Raw genomic sequence first — 19011 nt, 5'->3', positions numbered from 1 at the left:
CTAATGAGCTTTATAAAAAAAACAACTATGCAAACAAAGGCAGAGCGTTACATAATAAAGTCTTCTCTGGCAATCCTGGAAAGGATTCAACAACTGTGAATGCGTTTGGTGCTGTATGAGCAAGCAATTTCCTCTCTGTCATCCACAGAGCACACCACTGTCACGGTGTTCATTTCCACTGGCTTCCTTCAGTGCCCACATCTGAAGTTTCCCAGGCTTAAGCGGGGATTGGAAACTAACATGCTGTCCAGTGTGAACACAGTTCCGTGAGCATATCATGCCAGTCTTTCCAGTCAGAGCACCCTGACGTCACGCCATTAATCCCATTCACCATACCACCCAAGCCTCGGGGAGACCACATCAAATCCTGAACTCACCCTCCCCGAGAAGAAGAGTTTGCACCCCTGGGACTTCTTTAATGAGGCTTACAGTATTACACACCAGCGCATCAGTAATGAACTTCACAGAAGGCAAAGCACTAAGAGATGCCATTAGAGGAGAGGTCATATCAAAACTGTCTGCTGATTAGGGAAGCTGATGAAAGTTTGCCTGACATCAGAACAATGTTTGCAAAGCTGCTCAGTCACAAGTTTTAACACGGTTCCTCTTTTGTTCCTCCACTGCTTTCCATTAACTCTTAAATGGAATGAATTTTTATACAATAACTTGGTGCAAACCGCTGAAATCAATCCGTAATGCACTTTTTATTAAGCACATTTTCTGCAGGTGGTTATACAACTCAAGGAAGTTGATTTCCGTGCGATGCACTGATGAATGTGAAACAAAGATTGCACCGAACAACAGGAAAAATATATTCAAAAGCCTGAAACTGAATAGCCTGAAATTGTAAAATGTCAGCACAAATTTAAAGAACGCAGATTTGCAGTGAGGCAGCTAAAACACTTTGATATGAGCCCGCAAAATACAAAGACCTGTCGAAGATGTTTACTCGCTTCAAGGGGAATACTGAACCGCTTCACTGTTGTTTATAATAAATCTTTTTTTTTTTTTTAAAGCAGCTGCTCTTAATGATGAGAGAATGGTTTACAAAGAGAGTGTCAACACTAACTCTGCAGCTAGAATATCCACTGGGACAGTATCTGAAGGCACTTCTTTTCTCATGTGCTCCAGTGATAAAACTCCAGAGGAGATCGTTCCTCATGTTCTCCGAGGCAAAACCCAAGTCACACACAGGCACGGCAAAACTGCGATTGGGAATATGCGAAGACGGCAAAAAAACGCTGTACGTGAAATAAATATACATTTTAATTTACTGTTTAAACCTTTAAACCTTTTCTGAAGTGGCTTTTCTGAGTTTTAGATTACATTATTTAAGAGCTTTTTAGTTTTTAATGTTCCCCTTTCATTGCTTGTATACAGGCTTTACTTTTGATGTTCCCGTGAATGCACCTCCACAGAAGTGTCATGGTCCTGGGCCGGTGGCCCAGTGTTTTTTGTTCTTTTGTTTTTGGTCCGCAGTTTATTTCTAGTTCCTTGTGTTTTGTGTCAAGTCTCCGTCTCTGTTCCCTTGTCCCACTTCCTGTTTTATTTTGGTAGTGTCTTGTTTCTTGTGCAGTGTACTTAGTTCTGCTTCCCCTTGTCTCGTCAGTGTCACCGTGTTCAGCTGTGTTACCTGCTGTTTCCACTTTCCCTCGTCATCCCCTGGTGTATTTAAGTCCTGTGTTTTCTCTGCTTGTTGTCACGTTGTTGATGTTGCCATGTTGGAGTGCCCGTGTGTTTTTGTCTTCTGCTCTATGTCTGACTCCCAGAAGGATTTTGGTTTTTGTTCAACTCAATAAACACCTTTTAAGTTATGTTTGTATCCGGAGTCCTGCATATGGGTCCATCTCCGCCTCTCACACCGCCCGACACGACAAGAAGTCAAGCAGAACTCTGCACTAGCCGTCTTCACGCTCTAATGCTGCTGAAGTATATGCTAAGATCATCACTTTTTTTGTTTTTGAACACAATCCCATCATTAAGGATTTATTCTGTCATATAATGACATTAACAAGCCAATAAAGAATTAGGTCAACTGAGTTTCAGGTCCCACAGGTCCCTCTGTGTGGATCTGCTGTGATTTAGGCTTTTTCTCCAGTATGTCCAAAGCCAAATATCATTTCAGCCTGTGTGCTTTGGCTTCATCTTGATGCACCTTTTCTCCTGCTGCACAGGCGCCACCCTTTTCAGTCTGGGACTCTATCGGCTAGTCTGGTGACTTAGCCTCTGCAGGCAAAAATCACATTTTTTCTTAGGGCCCAGACTTCCTGTTCTGTCTTCCAACAATTCCAGATAAACTCAAAAGAGCGAACAATAGGCCAAATCTTCACCATCATCTATCCCTTACCTAAAGATTTTGCACAAGCATTTGCAAATACTCCTTTTACATGTTGTCAGAATGTGACAACATTGGCATTTGTTTTTTTTCTGCCTAACACTGAATTTCTGGATCTTTAACACATCTGAGATATTAATCGAGGGCCTCAGCCAGTAGACTCTGTCATGCAGCGTCCTCAAACACCAAACTTCTATTTAGATAAATAGGATAAAGCCGTCATTAGTCAGTGAGGCACACTTCACTGAATGAAATACAAGAATAAGCTTTTGAAGCATTTCCCCCAAATTGAGACTGCAGACAGATTCCTCCTGTTTGCTCAGACAGATGTCCATCAGTCCCTCCTTTAGTGTTTACACTGTTGTCCACAGTGCCCACACAGGCTTTGTCCCATCTGAGATAAGAGATTTGTGACTGCCTCATCACAAGGCTAAACGGTGGGAGATAATGGCTGAATATTACCGACAGTCTTTCCGCTTCTGGCAGCAGGGGGTTGTAGATGTGGGATAAGCCTGTTTCTGGAGGGAAGTGTTTTTTGGACTGATAGAAGAAGAAAAAAGAAGGACAAAATTGAATCTAATCGCGCTGGCACTTCATTGAGGTCGCCTTCGTTATCAGAATCCAGGAGTGCCGGCAGGGACGGGGTAAAGGAAAGTCCCTGTAGTGAGACAAAGAGCAGGGGCAAAGTCGTCTGAGCAGAGACGAGGTTGGAAAAGTGCGAGCCTTGTGAACTCTTTCCCCATGTGTGTCCTTCATGACAGATGCAGAGGCCCAGCCACTGACAGCATGTGAGGATGGGGAGGCTGAGGAGGGCGAGCATGTTGAATAAACATATTCAGGCCTCTGCTACCCCCATGATTTCCCCTGCAAATGAAAACCTCAGTTGATATACAATATAGATTCATCCGATAGCTCAGTTTATACTATGTGTTTATACACCAGGATAAATGTACCTTTTCTAGCCAAGGGATCATGATGTTCTCTATCTCCAAACAAACATCCTTAGACTCTGCTACATGTTCCCCGGGCCTCTAGGATATGTTGATAATGCTGCGAGATAGCCGAGACAGCAAGACAGCCCAAAGAGAAACAGTGATGAACTCTGGAAAAAGAAAGACAGCTTAACTCTAAACAGGCCATTACCTTTAAAATAAAAAAAAAAAGACCCATGTTTTCACAAGCTGCAGAGTAGCTGAGCTCTCAAGGTTTCCTGAGTTCACCGCTCCACAATTCATTTCAGGACTGTCTTCGCACGTAAATACTCCATCGCAGTTACAGCGGAAAAACAGGAACTTTGGGATAATGATTTGCCCGTGAAATCGGTGGGGTTTCTTGTTTACGCTGCGCTCCACCCACCCTTGTTTCCCCAATATTGCCATGGTAACAAACCAACACTTGAGCTTCATATACACGCCACTTCAGCACGCGCACCGCATGAGGTAAATCGCCTCTTTTTCCCTCTCAGCGTCTGATCCCCCCCCCCCCCCCCATGTGTTTCACTTTCCCCAGTTGGTGCTATTTTCTGCTCAGTTTTTTTATGCAGCATCAAAAAAAAAAAAAAACTTTATACATAATTAATAGCCACAGATCATTAAAGATATTTCAGAAGAGAAAGCCTAAATGGGCAGTTTGAGATACGGTTATTAAAATATTGTATTATTTTAAAGCTTGAAATCATTTATAATTAATCACAAACTCAATTTTAAAGTCGTTTGACTAAAAAGTCAATTTTTAAAATTTTTTTTTTATTGTGCCTGATATCGCTCCTTCAGAAATAACTTTCTGTAGGTTGTGTCAGCGTTTGGCCCACAACAGAAGCGGTGCCCTCCCCCCAGCATGTTAGCAAAAACATTCACCATACTTCTATGTGCATGCGTGTCAGTGTGATGAATAAAGAGCGGAAGCGGGGCATAGGGTGACTTCACACTCAAACAGCCTGTTTACAAGTCATTTACAGAATGGCGGGGGGGGGGGGGGGGGGTCTCAGACGAGTTTTTAGGAAAAGGAAAAAAAAATAAATTCCCTCCTTTCAGGAATACACAATCAGGAAAAAAAGAAACAAGACTGCAGAAAACTTTAACTGGCTGAAAATCCAGTAAAGGTGAAACGTGAAAAGATTACATGAGCAGAAGATTTCCATGCAGTTCTTTTTATATTGCACAAGACGATCTTTCAAAGATGACTCCACGGTAATAGGAATAAAACCTCTGAAGAAACCACTAAGCTTATTATACAGCAGAATTAGTATGCTCGAGGTAAAAAAGCGAAAGGGAAGCCCATAAATAAAAAATGGAGCAGTAGCAGTGATGACGGGAACAGTGACAGGGGAAGAGCTCTGACTGAAGCTGGCGAAGATTTAAAGCCAGAAAGGATTCCTGATTATTTTCTCTTTTTCCCATGCACGGTCATGAATCCACTCGGTACGTAATTGCTCACCAAAAAAAAAAAATGTCACTGCCAAAGCGTCATGCATTAAACGTCTGCATCTCAACCTCGAACACTTAAATCACACGTAGGAGCGTAAATGAAATGAAGTGAGCTCGCACACATGGGTTGAGTTACAATGTTTAAAGTCTTCCTGTAATAATTTAATTTCTTTCAGGCAGACAGATGAGGGACGTTTCCAATACAGCACGATGAACTTCTGTGAGCACTGCAGGATCCTCGCACTGCGGACACTGCGCCTGCATGTACATTAAAAATCCCAAAGAGCCTAACAGTTTTTATGTCACAGTAAAACACAGGAGCAAAGAAAGGAGCATTTCTTAGGTAAGAGGCTCCGCATCTCCACAGTCTTATAAAACATTCTGTTTACTTTGGAGACCACAAATCTGTTGGATGCACCCACCCAGGAGACTTTTAAGATGTCATCTTTAAACATCACTCAGTGGCTTCCCCCAGGTTGAAAACAGTATTTATTTTTAATCAAAGCTTTTGTTATAACAGTAATGATGAAACTGCATGTGTCCTGCGTTCTCAGTGTTGGCTGATCTGTCAAGAGACTCGGATGATCACAGCATTGGAGCTGCGGGGTAGTAACTGAGAGTGTGACAGCTGTGTTCCTGATGAACTGAGAAAATGTCAGCAAAAATGTGACTTGAGTAATTCACTCCTCCTTCCTCAATTAACTAAACACCCGCGAGCAATGACCAGCAGGGGAAGGCTTTGGTTTTTGTGCTGGAAAGCGATTAATGGGACATATGAAGAAATAAACTACCCAGTCCAGAGCAGATCTGTGAACGAACAGTGTTGTTCCAGCGTGGTGTGTCTTCACATACGAATAGCAAATTGCTACATTAATCTCCATATCCGCTGTCTGGGCTAATCAGGGCCTGCAAGCAATAAGTTGTTGATGGTAAAAATTGGCAGCAGGTGATACTGTAGTTCACTCCGGGCATCAAACCAAAGATCTGCACAGGTTTGCAAACCAAGATCGTTCACATCTGCACGCCCCAGAGTCCTTTTCAGGGAGGAAGCATGTGAGTATCACTGCTTGCCACGTCAAAGTCGGGACGTACTCAAGCTACTCCACAACTATCACATGAAGCAGCGATGAAGCCGTTCTGTTCTTATCAAAGTTGCTGTAGGAGAACAAGTTGGAAAAAGTGCATCCAAAGCAACAAATTGTTAAAGACAATACAGTGTGTTGTGGGCTCGTGAAGTAAATGTTAAAGTGGGATTAGAGGCTTTTGTTGCAACAAAAATATCATGAAGCACATCATGTATAATTTCCATGGACCTTCTATAAAGGCACTGCCAGATTCGACTGGAGCCACCTTGTCAAACCAGATGTCTGGATGCCTGCAGCTCTGGCGATGATGCATCGACTTGCTGAAATTATCAACAACTTGTTTCTCCATTATGCTGGCTGTTCCACCGTTTGCACTGATTTGAGTCTCGACTTGACTTTTCAGAGGCCGCTGCAGACAATACACACTTTTTCTGGGCACTTAACCCCACAATATTTTTTTTAAGACGTCCTCTAAGGGTGATCAGCTTTTCCTGAAAGTCTGAAAGAGTGCCTCTGTGTCGTGTGCTCAAACCGCTCTCAGCGTAACGCAAAAATTTAAGGTACTTTTCGCTTCACATTCCACGGTGCTGAAACTCAGCATGGTTCTGCCCCAGTTGGATCCGACTGGCTGCATGTCCAGCATTCAGCCAACACTGGAATTGAGGGGTGGTGCTGAGTGCTGATATGCATTGTTCTAGTTTTACCACGACCAGCCAAAATCATATCTGCTCCATCAATTTATTTCGCCCGTGCTGATGTTTTGGATCCCATTTGTGATGCAGCCTGGGAGGAACCCAGGGCACTGATTAGAGAATTTCTTCCACAGTCAAACCTTGTCTACACCAAGACATACACACACACACACACACACACACACACACACACACACACACACACACACACACACCCCTTTCCTGGCTTTTTCTTCGTCTGGTACGATACCACATCACACGACTTGAATCTTTCAACCAGCTCTGCCTAATTACAGCAGACGGTCCCGCTGGTCCCTTTGCTCCGTGCAGGCTCCCCGCAGCACCAGGCTATACACAACAATCAAAACAAAGATTTGGCCTTTCAACACACCAGCTAAAAGAAGCAGCACCCAACTCACAACATAAATTCTGCAGCACCAGAGTCAAATTAGCCTTCCTAAGGAGGTACACAACTCTGCGGTAATTAGTTCCCCTCGCTAAATCTTTAAATCACCACCTAGCACTCAGAGGAAATCTATGTTAAGCTCAGCAGTTGTCTCATTACAACTAATCTACAGGGTGGATGCATTTCTCTACAACAGAAATGGTATAACAGATGTCCTCCCTTATAACACAAGTGGCATTTCTGATAGATGTGGTCAAGGCATCGAGATATGCAAACAGCATTGTGAGGGTGGACCACCGTGGAGCATCAGTACACACAGACTGCAAGTCTGGTTATAGCAGGCCAGGGTGCCTTTCTGTCTGAAGCCAAGACAGACAATGTTGGCGAACCACAATGTAAAAGTGGAGCGTCTCTCCACACAAACCTCCTTTTCTGTGCGGTTTGTCGTTCTCGTTCTCTCGTGCTGTCTTACGAGGCTTGAATAAAAAAAAACTACTTACTCAGTGGAACTGGGCTGAGTGCAAGAAACAGGAAACTGTTTGCTCTTGATGAGCTTTCTGTTTCTGCTCTACTGAAAGGTTATGACTGGATATCATGTGAATATGCACGATGTTCAGCAAGTACATAATCTGCAGAACATGCAGTCAACATAGCTCACACCAGGGTTATAATAGTTTTGGATTTTACATTATAGTTTAGTTTTAGTTAGTTTTTACTTTTTTTTCTCTAATTCAGTTAGTTTTAATTAGTTTTCAGAGTGGTTTTGCTCGTTTTTATTAGTTTTTATTTTTGGTTTTATGCTTAGTTTTAGTTAGTTTCAGTATTAGTTTTAGTATTTTCATACTTAATCAGGTACGCTTTAAAGATACCCTTTAAAGAAATATATTCAGCAACCAACTGTTCACAGACAGCAGAACTACATGCTAAATGTGTGTAATATTAAGGACACACATGAACATCAACGGGGAGAAACTGCTAACAATATGAACTCCAAAACTCGATAAATTCTACAATAAACTCCCAATAAAGTTCAGCCTCAGTGCAGCAGATTAACAACAGCTACATGTGGTGTTTGACAAAAACAAACTCCTTGAAGGAGTCAAAGCTCAAATCCAGCTGCATCCTGATGTTCTCTCCACCTGATGCTGCTTCTGTTTTGGAGCTAGCTTGGTTAGATGCTCGCTGATTAGACTTGCAGGGTCTTTGCGGCCTCTGTAGCCTACGGAAGTGTCCGACCTCATGTCCGCATTTATGCATGTATAGCTGGATTGCGTGTGTTAATTACCTTGTGGTTGTGTGCTGGGGGTTTTTTGGTCCTTGCTCTTTGTGCTCAGTTTTTAGGGTGCAAACATATTTGTCCCTGTTTTTTCACTTTCTTCATTTCTTCACGTCCATTCCCATAGTTTCAGCAGCTCCCTCCAGGAATTTGCTGACATTTGTGAGTCCTTATATTGATGCTTTGATTATTAGTCCTGATTGTTATTATCTGACTGATAAAGTAGCCGGAAACGCACAAGGACTAAACACAACGTTGTGGCTGCGTTGACCCGACGAGTAGTCACGTTTCTCTGGAGGTGCAGGCCAGGTTGCCTTGTAGGATGAGAGCGGTTTCCGTAGCTGCCTTGTGTGCGCTTCTCAGGTCTACTTTGATGTTGGTGTTTTTTTTCCTGACTAAGAAGTGTTCCGTACATCATCCACAACATCATCCACAACAAGACACTCGCTGCTATCTGTGCTATCATAGTAAAAAAAAACAAAAAAACACTCCACATGGGACTCTGAGGAGCAGCGCGGTGTGCGCACGCACGCACATGCGCACCCATTTGCCCGACGGCATTCCGAGCTTAAACTCGGAGAGAGGAAAAAAATGATTTCATATCAATCCACAAGACTTTTGAAAAAATAACAATATCTATAATTTCAGTTAGTTTTAGTTAGTTTTGTAAACTCACAATTCAGTTTTAGTTAGTTGTCGTTTCTTCCTTTTAATTTTAGTTTTTATTTATTTCAGTTAACGACAATGTTTTTTCAATTTCAGTTTTCGTTATTTCGTTCGTTTTCGTTAACTATAATAACCCTGGCTCACACTCAGATAATCTTGCACAGTAACCTATTTCTTAACCAGCTCATTTCTAAAATACTATCCTATATCCACTATTTCTCACATGTGCAGCTTAGGCATTACCTAATCTCAGTGTCACTGCATCTTTCCAGCCCCAATCAGACACAGTTGTAAAACAAACCCGGTCGTACTAAGAGTCGGCACACTCCCTGCACTGCACTGAATGCACCCCTCCTTCCGTGACTTTCTTGGGCTCAGTAACATTCTTCTCAATCATTATTTCAACTGGCAGTCAGTGCAGCAGAAAGGCTGGAGCGAAAGGGGGGCTGAGGTTGCTGGCAGACAAAAGCGATGCATTCTTTGTAACAGTTAACTTCTGGATTTGGAGACATTTGCTCAGTGGTTAAGATATTTTAGGGCTGTGTATATATAGTATATGCATGCATGTAGCGAATGAAAACTTCAACATGCTGGTGACCGCTTTCTACCATCACAATACATGACCCTCATCATCCTGCCAAAATTGATCTGTGGCTGTTTGTTTAAAATCTAGTCTCCCGATTATGGATTTTTGTTACCTGGCAGGCTGTCACTCAGCGTCTGCTTTCCGGTCTGGTGGCTTCTGATGGACAGCATGGGACTGGATGGATGATTTAGCACAGATTTGCTTTGGAACAGTATGAATATCGCGAGCAGATGATGCTTCCTGATGCCCAGCTTGCTTAACACTGCCAACTGCCTTGCACATGTGCAGGGGGACCACGGGCTGTGAGAACAGAAGGCCTGGCAGCCGTTAGCACAGTCAGCCCCGAGGTCTACCCCCCTTCCCACTCGTTTGTCTTAAAAGAGGTGGCAAAGTGAATAATCGTCTGTATTTACAAAGGTTAAACAAAAGCCTTCCTCTTGTGCATGAACACTGTGACAACGTGAATGTGAAGACACACTTGAAAGGCACACACACACACACACACACACACACACACACACACACACACACACACACACACACACACACACACACATCTGTAGTCTTGACTTCACTCTCTCGGTAATTTACAGCCATTCTTTCTTGAATGATCCAACTAGATAACCCTGGGTCTGCTCAGACTGAGATCCACAAAGCTGTCTATTTGTGTCACTCCAGGGATGCTCGAGCATCCCCAGGCAGGCAGATGTGCTGCTCTCACCTGCTCCGATCCACATGTCACCACTCCACAGGGAAACAAGAGGAAGAGAAGTGTGTAATTGGATCACAGAGGGGACACGCAAGTGTGGGAAAGGGAGAAAGGAAGAGATAAGAAGTCTGATCGTGGCAGAAAGAGTAAAGACAGAGACAAACACAGACAATGAGACAGGAAGAGCAATATCCCACTCCTCAGAGTCAGAGGATAGATGTTAGAAAAGGGATCAACAGCTGAATCCAGCTGCTGAGTACGAGCTTTGTTACAGCTGCCAGAGGCCAAGTGTCCCTCTGGAGACTCTCAGCTGTTTTCTTTGCGTCTCTCTTGCTCTCTCTACTTTCATTGCACTCACACAGTCTTTCACAGAAACTTGGAAGCAGTGCTGAGAGGTCTGTCTCACCTGCAGCAGACAGTCTGGGTGACAGACTGTACTAATGAAATTTTGTGTCCCACAAGGGGGATATATAAGCCCATCTTCCTTCCTTGCCAGATGTGGGCAGGAAACCCCTCCAGCGAACTTTCATACTTCACAACCTCTGCTTTACAGCCAGCGCTCCATGTGGCTGCATCGCAGCTCTGAGGTCTTGTAAACACTGATTGTTCTTACCACTCAGCGCCACACAGCAACCAACATCATCACTGCCTGGTGCCAGCTTATGTGGACATTTTACATTTGGGAAACCATGATATATGGCGAAGGGCACGCCTCGCTACACTTCAAATGATGAATTTCTCCTAATAATTATTAATAAATAATAAGCAAACTATTTGCAGCCCTCCAGTATAGTTAAATAGAGCCAGGGCTCCTTTCATGTTGTTTCACAGTTCGATTTTCACACACCCAGAACTTTGGTTTTACACTAATGAACAGTATTTCCTCCCAGCTTCTGTATCCAACCATATAACATTAAATTTTTAACCAAGACTTTCTCGTCTTCCTGTGGAGGGAAAGAGGCGGCGGATTTGATGATGGACGGCCGAGTACAATAAAATGCGTTCAGCTGTCTCAAGCAGAGCAACTTTGACCTGAACACCCACACTCTATCCAGATGTACATCAGTGTTTATGTTCGCTTCATTGCCCCTGCTAGGCCCAGGAGTAAGTGTTCGAGGAAGTATTACATTCATGAACACATTAAGTAGCACATCCAGTTTCCTGCAATTTTACTATTCCCCGAAAATGCTGTTATACCGCAGAGCCACAATGAAGCTGGGTAGTCTGCAGGAGGAAAAAGAAACAGAAAGGGAGACCAAAAACGGAGTCGGCTTGCCTCAAGCTAACCCAGTCTCAGAGGAAGAAAAACCAGTCTGGTATTAAAAGAGACAAGTGAGCATTTCGTTTGACACAAACCATCTCCAGGAAAATGTCTGGTGAGAACTGATTACATGGTTTGCATACCAAAATATCCATCTGAATCTGGCAGTTTCCCTCATCTTCATAGTTCGCCTCACTTATTTCCAAAATGCTGCAAATCTCATTTTGAATATTTTGGAAAAGCTTTACTTGACAACGTAGTTTTTTTTTTTTTAATGTAAAATGTGTTATTGAACAGTCGGGTGTCACATTCAGTTTTCAAATCAGTACATTTTTGTTTTGCAGAAGTTCAGTTTGGGTGAAATTCAAAACGAGCCATTTTTTTTTATGCTCTGAATTTTTATGCGCTGAAAATGTGGTCGTGGTTTAACGGTGGTGACTGAAACACTGAGAGGAGACACTTTTTGAGGAGCCAGAGGGAGCTGCAGAACCTAAAGTTTATTATTTGAATTAACCAGATGAAAACATTAATTTATGCTGTAAATTCCACAGCCTGATAAATTTACTGTCCAGTACTGGATAAGCAGTAGAGGATGGATGGATGGATGGATATTCATTAAATTTGTAATATGAAGTAAATAGTATATTATACATGGAAAGACTAAAATGCGAGGCCTAGTTCATCAACGCAGGCTTTCGGAGAGGAACCGAGACCAAAAATGTCCACAATTTAACACTGAATACCTGAATCTTCACGATACAACAACAAACATTATTTTAACAGATAACACTGAGGACACTTTGTATCACTGCTTAGTCATTAGAAATAGGCAGAAACTCGAGTAGAAAAACGCAGTGGAAACTGTGAGTTTGAAAGAAACACTATCATTCACACTTTTTCTCCAGGGAAATTATGGGTACCCCCCCCCCCCCCCCCACACACACACACACACACACACACACACACACACACACATTGAGTGGACGCTTTTATGTTGCCAGGAATGGAGAACGGATTCAGAGCACCACTTCAGTGAGGTACCCCTTTCAACAAGGTTTCCTTTAAAGCATTCAGTGTGAAATGATGGATTTGTTTGAATGCTGCTTTATGTAGCACCTAAACTAAACTAAACTAAGGCTGCCTACAAGAAATCACAGGAATTCCTACACAATATTAGAATTTTTACATTACATTGTAACTTTTCAAGGCAAGAGATTTTGAGAAAGGACAAATGCAAAAGCTTCAAAAGTTTGAGTTACAGCTTCAGGAAAGAAACAGTAAAATGTCCTATCACAGCAATCAGCGTTCTCATGTTGCTAAAGGGGGGGTTCACAGCAATAAAAGCGGTCCATTCTGTCATGAACACGGGGGGGAGGTGGGTTTATATTTTAGCTCTGGCCGATCCTCACACCTAGCTAATGAGAAATGAAGTGAGATCAGATAAGAATTCAGTGTCTGCCGGACCAAAAGACAGACAAGGAAGCCCCCCCTGCTTATGTCACCTCCGCTACTCATGCAAGCACTTGTCAGGGTTCATTTCCCCCTCAGCTGCTTGGAGACCCCCTCTCGCCTTTCTCTTGGAGCCAGAACAACCCAAAAAGAGACAGAGGGGCAATTCTTAGCAGAGACCCTCCAAATGAGTCAAAACCCGCAATGATACGAGGCGTAAATTATTCCCAGTGCAGGATTCTGACATAATCAGCTGAAAACTTTCATTACTTATTACATATGTAAAAGCCAAGTCAACCATGTGCCTCATTATCTTTAACAACATCTTATATTACTGTTCTTCCTCCATGTTAGGACTCAAAGCCTCTGATTAACAGGCCTAATAAAATGATGCAGAAGTAATAACTTTTTCATCTTATAACTTTCCTAATTTTCAACGCGGACTTCTCACATTTGCAATAAAAAAAAAAAAAAACGCTTGCACAATGCGACACAGCCGTTCCTCTCGAGCGAATGCACGCCCGCAACCCGCAGCGGAGACATAATATGAGGCAAGAGAGCATAATTTATAAAATGGATGAAATAGATGCATGGACTATAGAAAGTTACTTTGGTATTGTGGTTCCGTTATGGATTCCAATATGTGTCGTAGAGTTATATTGGAACCTCAACACCATCCAGAAAACTTGTAAAATTGGACACAGTTGGAAAACTAATAAAGAAGAATAGAATTAGTAATGCCTCATGAAACACATTCCTCACTGCAGCTAGTAGTTTTTCATCTGCTGGTTTTCATGTCGAATTTGATTTCCCCTCCCCAGAGTGACCTGTTTTCTTTGCAGCAGATCTCACATATTGAATTACAAGAGTGATGCCTGTTAATAGGCACACACACACAGGTCTAATTATAAAATCATCTGTAAAAGCAACTGATGTCACATTAGAATACCCATGAAACACTGTGCTGTGACCTACAGAAGGGAAGGAATAAGGTCATAATACCCATCCGATCGGGTTTCTCTGGGGTGGCTTTGTCTGTAAAAGACTGAGAACTTCAACTACAAATAGAAAAAGGCAGTCATCAGATGTCTGATGAGATGTTTGGATGTAGAGCTGGCACCCTAACTAAAAGCAGGCTGCTCTCACATGGACCGCCAAAACGCACGTCTGCAGCAACCAAGCAAGCCCAGGAGAGGCCAGAGAGCAGAAGCTTTGAAGAACTACTTCATACTTGGACCCAATAAAGCCCACAGATCAAGCATGTCATACTCTCAGGAACTCTGTGAGAGCAGGTAGTAAGGAGCCAATGCAGAGCAAAGACAAAACTCAGAAAATCTCCAGCTTGAAAGAAAACATTAAATCGATTTTCTTACACTTTTTTTTTTTTTTGATCAAACGTGAACTCCAGCTCACACTGGAAACAGTGATCGCAGCGCTTCACAGTCCAAAACATACATTTTTTAATTATTCTCTGGTCCACTTTCCAATTTCCAAAATCAATTTCAGAACATTCCCCTTTCTCATTACGCTTGTGGTCTTTTTGATTTATAAACTACCCACAAAAAATCCATGTAGCTCCTTTTTTTTTTAATATATTTAAGTGTCACAGTATGACATTGTGTCTCCCTTCACCCCTCCCTCATCCACAGCAAGAATACTGGGCCAAGATCTCATCTGCTAGGCCGTCCATCTGGGCTGCACTCTATTTCCAACTCCTTGATCCATGCAGTACTGCAAAACACAACCTCTCTTAAACAGAAACTCGAGCTTGCCGATGTGAGAAGTAACCTGAATCACCTCAACACCTGATGTGCTTCTTTTTCCTCTTTTTATTAAGAAAGCCAAAAATGAGTCGGGAAAACATGTTACAAGAAAAAACCTGGCATTTACATGGTGCGCTCTAATGTGCCTGAAATTTAATTCATCTTGTCATTTACGGCCATTTTTTTTCCCTACGCGCAACAAGCCTAATTAAGGTGCCTTTTGAGGCTGAAGTGACATCTATTTCTTTGGATAAAGCCTCGAATTTGTCTCTGTCTGTGAGTATGTGAAAAACTCCTTTGTGCCTCGGCTGATGGAGGACTCTGCATTGCCTCTGTTACCCTGGAAACCTTTTGAGAGGTGAAGGAGAGGACAGCCAAAGAGCAGATCGTGTTGGCCCAAATTTGCAGGTAAATCCTCACAAAGGCTCTCCAATTTAAACAGATTTACCATTAAATAATATCTCTCAGTGAGGGGGGGGAAAAAGAGTTACTCTGACAAACTTCTGTTTTATTTATCTCATAAATTTCCATTTGTTGACCTCCGTAGTTGCACCCAAGTCGAGTGCAGACTCTTACATAAGCAACATGTTAAAGTGTGGGAGTATTGATTAAATTAATCAATCCATAAACTTTCACTGAAGTAAAACCAAAAAAAAAAGGCCTACCTCAAGAATGCAGGTCCCTGGGGCTGTGTTCTCGTCGATGGACACGTTGTAGAAGTTTCTCTCAAAAACTGGCTCGTTGTCATTTATATCCTGAAGAAAGATATTTACCACTGCAGTGGAGGAAAGAGGCGGCTTTCCTCCATCTGTGGCCACCACAGTTATACTGGGACTGGGGTTCTTTTCATAATCCAGCTGGGAGAGAGTGGTGATAATGCCTGTAATGGAGTCTATACTGAACCAGCTGTAATAAGCGCTTCCATCTTGTAGGATGCTGTATCTAATGTCCCCATTGGGCCCCTGGTCTTTATCTCTAGCTGTTACCTGTAACACAAAGCTGCCTGGAAACACCACTTCAGGAATGACCTGTCTGTACACTGGCTGGTCAAAGAGAGGAGGGTTGTCATTGATGTCAGTCACTTGGATAGTGAAGGAGGATTCAGCCCTGAGAGGAGGGGTGCCCGAGTCTGTCGCCATCACCCTCAGCTCGTAGGTGTCTCTCTCCTCCCGGTCCAGAATCTGATCCACACAAATGAGATAAATTATGCTATCCTTAGTGGTCAGGGCAAACTTTCCATCACCTCCCTCTAGCGACACGTTGACATTGGCGTACTCGCCGTAGTCCGGGTCAGTGACCGAGATGCGGGCTACGTACTGGCCTGGCTGTGCCCCTTCTGAGATTCTGGGAGATCCATCCTCGCTGAGAAAGATGATGGTCATTGTAGGCTGGTTGTCGTTGTAGTCTCTGACATGAATGGTGACAAAGGCATTGGTCACTTCTGGCTGGGTTGCGTTGTCTTGCGCTTGGACCACCAGCTCGTGGACTCGTCTCATCTCAAAGTCCAGCGGTTTGTTGAGGGTGATGACGCCAGTGCGGGAGTCTATGACAAAGTAGCGCTCCGGGTCACTTTGTCTCCTGTTAATTTCATACAGCACCATCCCGTTATCGCCCTCATCAGCATCTGTGGCAAACACCTGCAGGATGTTGCTTCCTGGTTGAAGGTTCTCAGATATTATAGCGTGGTAGCGGCTCTGGTTAAAAACAGGAGCGTTGTCATTAATATCTTGTACAGTAATATCTAATGTCATCTGATCAGTCCTTTTGGGGGACCCGCCATCAAAGGCCTCCAAAGACAGAGTATAGGTGGATCTTTTCTCTCTGTCTAGAATGGTATTGACCACCAAATCCAGATAGAGAACCTCGTTGCTTCCCCTCCTGGTCTCCAAGGTGAATGCCTGGCCAACATTTCCATCCTTGATGAGGTAACCCTGTGTAGTAAGTTGGCCCTTATCACTATCAACAGCTGGCTCGAGAGGAAACCTAGTGCCGATAGCTGTTTGCTCAGGAATCTTAAACGTGGCTCGCTTTCTGGGGAACTTTGGAGCGTGGTCATTTATATCGTTCACCTTGATGGTCACCTCCACTGTCACACCCGTCATAGTGACTGCAATGAAGTTGTATCTATCCCTCAATTCTCTGTCCAGAACTTTGGCGGTTTTAATAATACCTGTGCTTTCATCTATATCCAAATCGCTCCCCACTCCTGTGCCCTCGTGGTCCGAAATGAAGTACAAGGACGCCGTTACGCCAGGAGGAAGCCCCGCGCTGATGTCGCCTACAATCGTACCTGCTGGCTGTTCCTCATCTAGCTGTAGCTCGAGGGTTCCCAGGACCACAGGTGAGCGGACTGCTATAAGTTCGAAGGCCACGTATACCATTAGCACTATCCTTTTGCTCCACCAACCCTCATGATGCAAAGAATCCATTACAGACTTCCCAAAACCCTTGGCAGCAGTCTTCATTTTGGCCCCTTCGTTTTAAACCTACAGACACACAGAGAGGAAAGGCTGAGCAATATCAAAATATAAAAGAGTCTGAACAGCAGAAACTAAGAAAAGGTGCAATATTTTTATAGTAAGGTGGTTTAAGACAGCTAGGTAGTCTATATGCCTTAAACACTTTCCCATATGTTTTATTGGCTCTGTTCTACCCACACCACATACAACTGGCCCAGCACATAACATTTTCCTACACTTCTTCTTAGTTCACCTAATAAGTCGACACCTTGTTCTTTCTATATACCAGAAAGCTCCCCTTCGCTAAGGAAACATCAAAGCCACAGGCCACAGCATAACACTTCAGACAGCGAGCCTTTGCTCTGTTGCTCCGCAGCTTTAATTAAAAGGGTGCGAGAATCAGTTTTGCCAGGCTACCCAGTGTGTTTGCCACAGCTGTACTCCTTTGTATAAGTCTGGGAGGTGAAGTCCTGGATTTAATATTTATCACCACATTTATCTCCCATGGAATGAGGAATTTTAAAACAATCCTTCAAGAACCCCTTCAAATAACTCTCCTTAGGCAAACATATTGAGTTTATGAGGAGTACGAGCGTGAGTGTTAAATCAAGAAGAAAAATACTGAAACACCGATATTTAAAAGTAGCAAGGGTATAAGGATTTCTTACATAAACAATAGGCACGCTCTGGCAAAGGACCCACACCACTGCAGGGGATATGTAATAGAGACCGAGCGACACTGTGGAGCAATGTGGAAATGTTTCAGCAAGACTGTCACCATCTGCAGAATAATCCAAAACCGCCAAGTGTCTGGCTCACAGAAAATTATTGTGTCGTTTTCATTACCACAGAAGAAGAACCAGTTATCTGTGGTTCGGTCTAATATGTCTAATTCATAATGACTTAAACTTGTTGGTAAAGTACAATTTGCTTTAATTTTGAGAAAATGTATACAAAAGCACATCAATATTTGAAAGATTGACTCTCTGGTAAAAAGCTCTTTAAGGCTCCCCCCAGTGGATTAACTGATACCTGCAAGGAAACATTTAAAAAAAACATCTGTGCATGTGTGTGTGTGTGTGTGTGTGTGTGTGTGTGTGTGTGTGTGCGTATGTTTATAATACCTTGTGGGGACAATTTTCCTGACATATACTACGTTGTGGGGACCAATTGCTCCTTGTGGGGACTAGAACCTTGTCCCCACAAGGGGAAACCCTGTTTTTGGGTCAGGGGTCAGAGTTAGGGCTAAGGTATGAATTGAGTTTAGGTTAGGGTTAGGGTTAGGTATGTGATGGTTAGGGTTAGGAAAAGGGTAAAGGTAAGGTTTAGGCTGTAGAAATGAATGGAAGTCAATGGAAATTCCCCACAAAGATAGCAAAACACACTTGTGTGTGTGTGTGTGTGTGTGTGTGTGTGTGTGTGTCTGTGTGTGTGTGTGTGTGTGTGTGTGTGTGTGTGTGTGTGTGCCTAAATGCCTCCCATGTCTCCCCGAACGCAGCGTGGCGATCTGTCTCAGCCGCAGTGGTAACAGTGGATTTGAGTGACAGAGCAGCGCAGCAGAATTGAAGGGCTCCATGCAGTCTACCTCTTTCCCTTTTTCTGGCTCTGCAGCATTGTAATTGAGGTCTGCTGGAAGTTGGCCATAAGCACACAAGATTCCAGGGCTAATTTCAGTCTGCCGTGATTCAGAGCCCACAACACTGAAGATGCTAACTTTAACGTCATAAATTGCTTTGAATTTAGTGTGAGCAGTGAGAAACCTCGTATCACTACTTGTTTTGAAATACGGCACGAGGATGAGTGCTGTTTACATCGGCCGAGTTTCTGGTCCAAGATTATTCAACGGTTTAGACACAAAAAGGAACGCCGAGCCAATTTGCTCCATTAATCTCTAATTC

The 19011-nt window shown here is 43.2% G+C and overlaps 1 protein-coding gene and 1 long non-coding RNA gene across 2 annotated transcripts in view; both read right to left on the bottom strand.

Moving 5' to 3' along the window:
• LOC115790681 (protocadherin-16-like) overlaps positions 1-19011 on the bottom strand; it is a 79111-nt gene that overhangs the window by 55829 nt on the left and 4271 nt on the right. The window contains exon 2 of the mRNA XM_030744561.1: positions 15320-17140. Coding sequence (XP_030600421.1) covers positions 15320-17119 — 1800 coding nt within the window. The 5' untranslated portion in view covers positions 17120-17140. The remainder of the gene's footprint in view (positions 1-15319; positions 17141-19011) is intronic.
• LOC115790704 (uncharacterized) lies at positions 1912-3698 on the bottom strand. The gene is made up of 3 exons (XR_004020801.1): positions 3479-3698; positions 3289-3385; positions 1912-3199 (listed from the first exon to the last, which is right to left on the bottom strand). It is a non-coding gene; the product is annotated as an uncharacterized LOC115790704 (long non-coding RNA).

The sequence above is a fragment of the Archocentrus centrarchus genome, chromosome 13 (assembly GCF_007364275.1).
Source record: "Archocentrus centrarchus isolate MPI-CPG fArcCen1 chromosome 13, fArcCen1, whole genome shotgun sequence".
In the NCBI taxonomy this organism is placed as follows: domain Eukaryota; kingdom Metazoa; phylum Chordata; class Actinopteri; order Cichliformes; family Cichlidae; genus Archocentrus; species Archocentrus centrarchus.
This window is presented reverse-complemented; position numbering and strand designations above follow the sequence as displayed.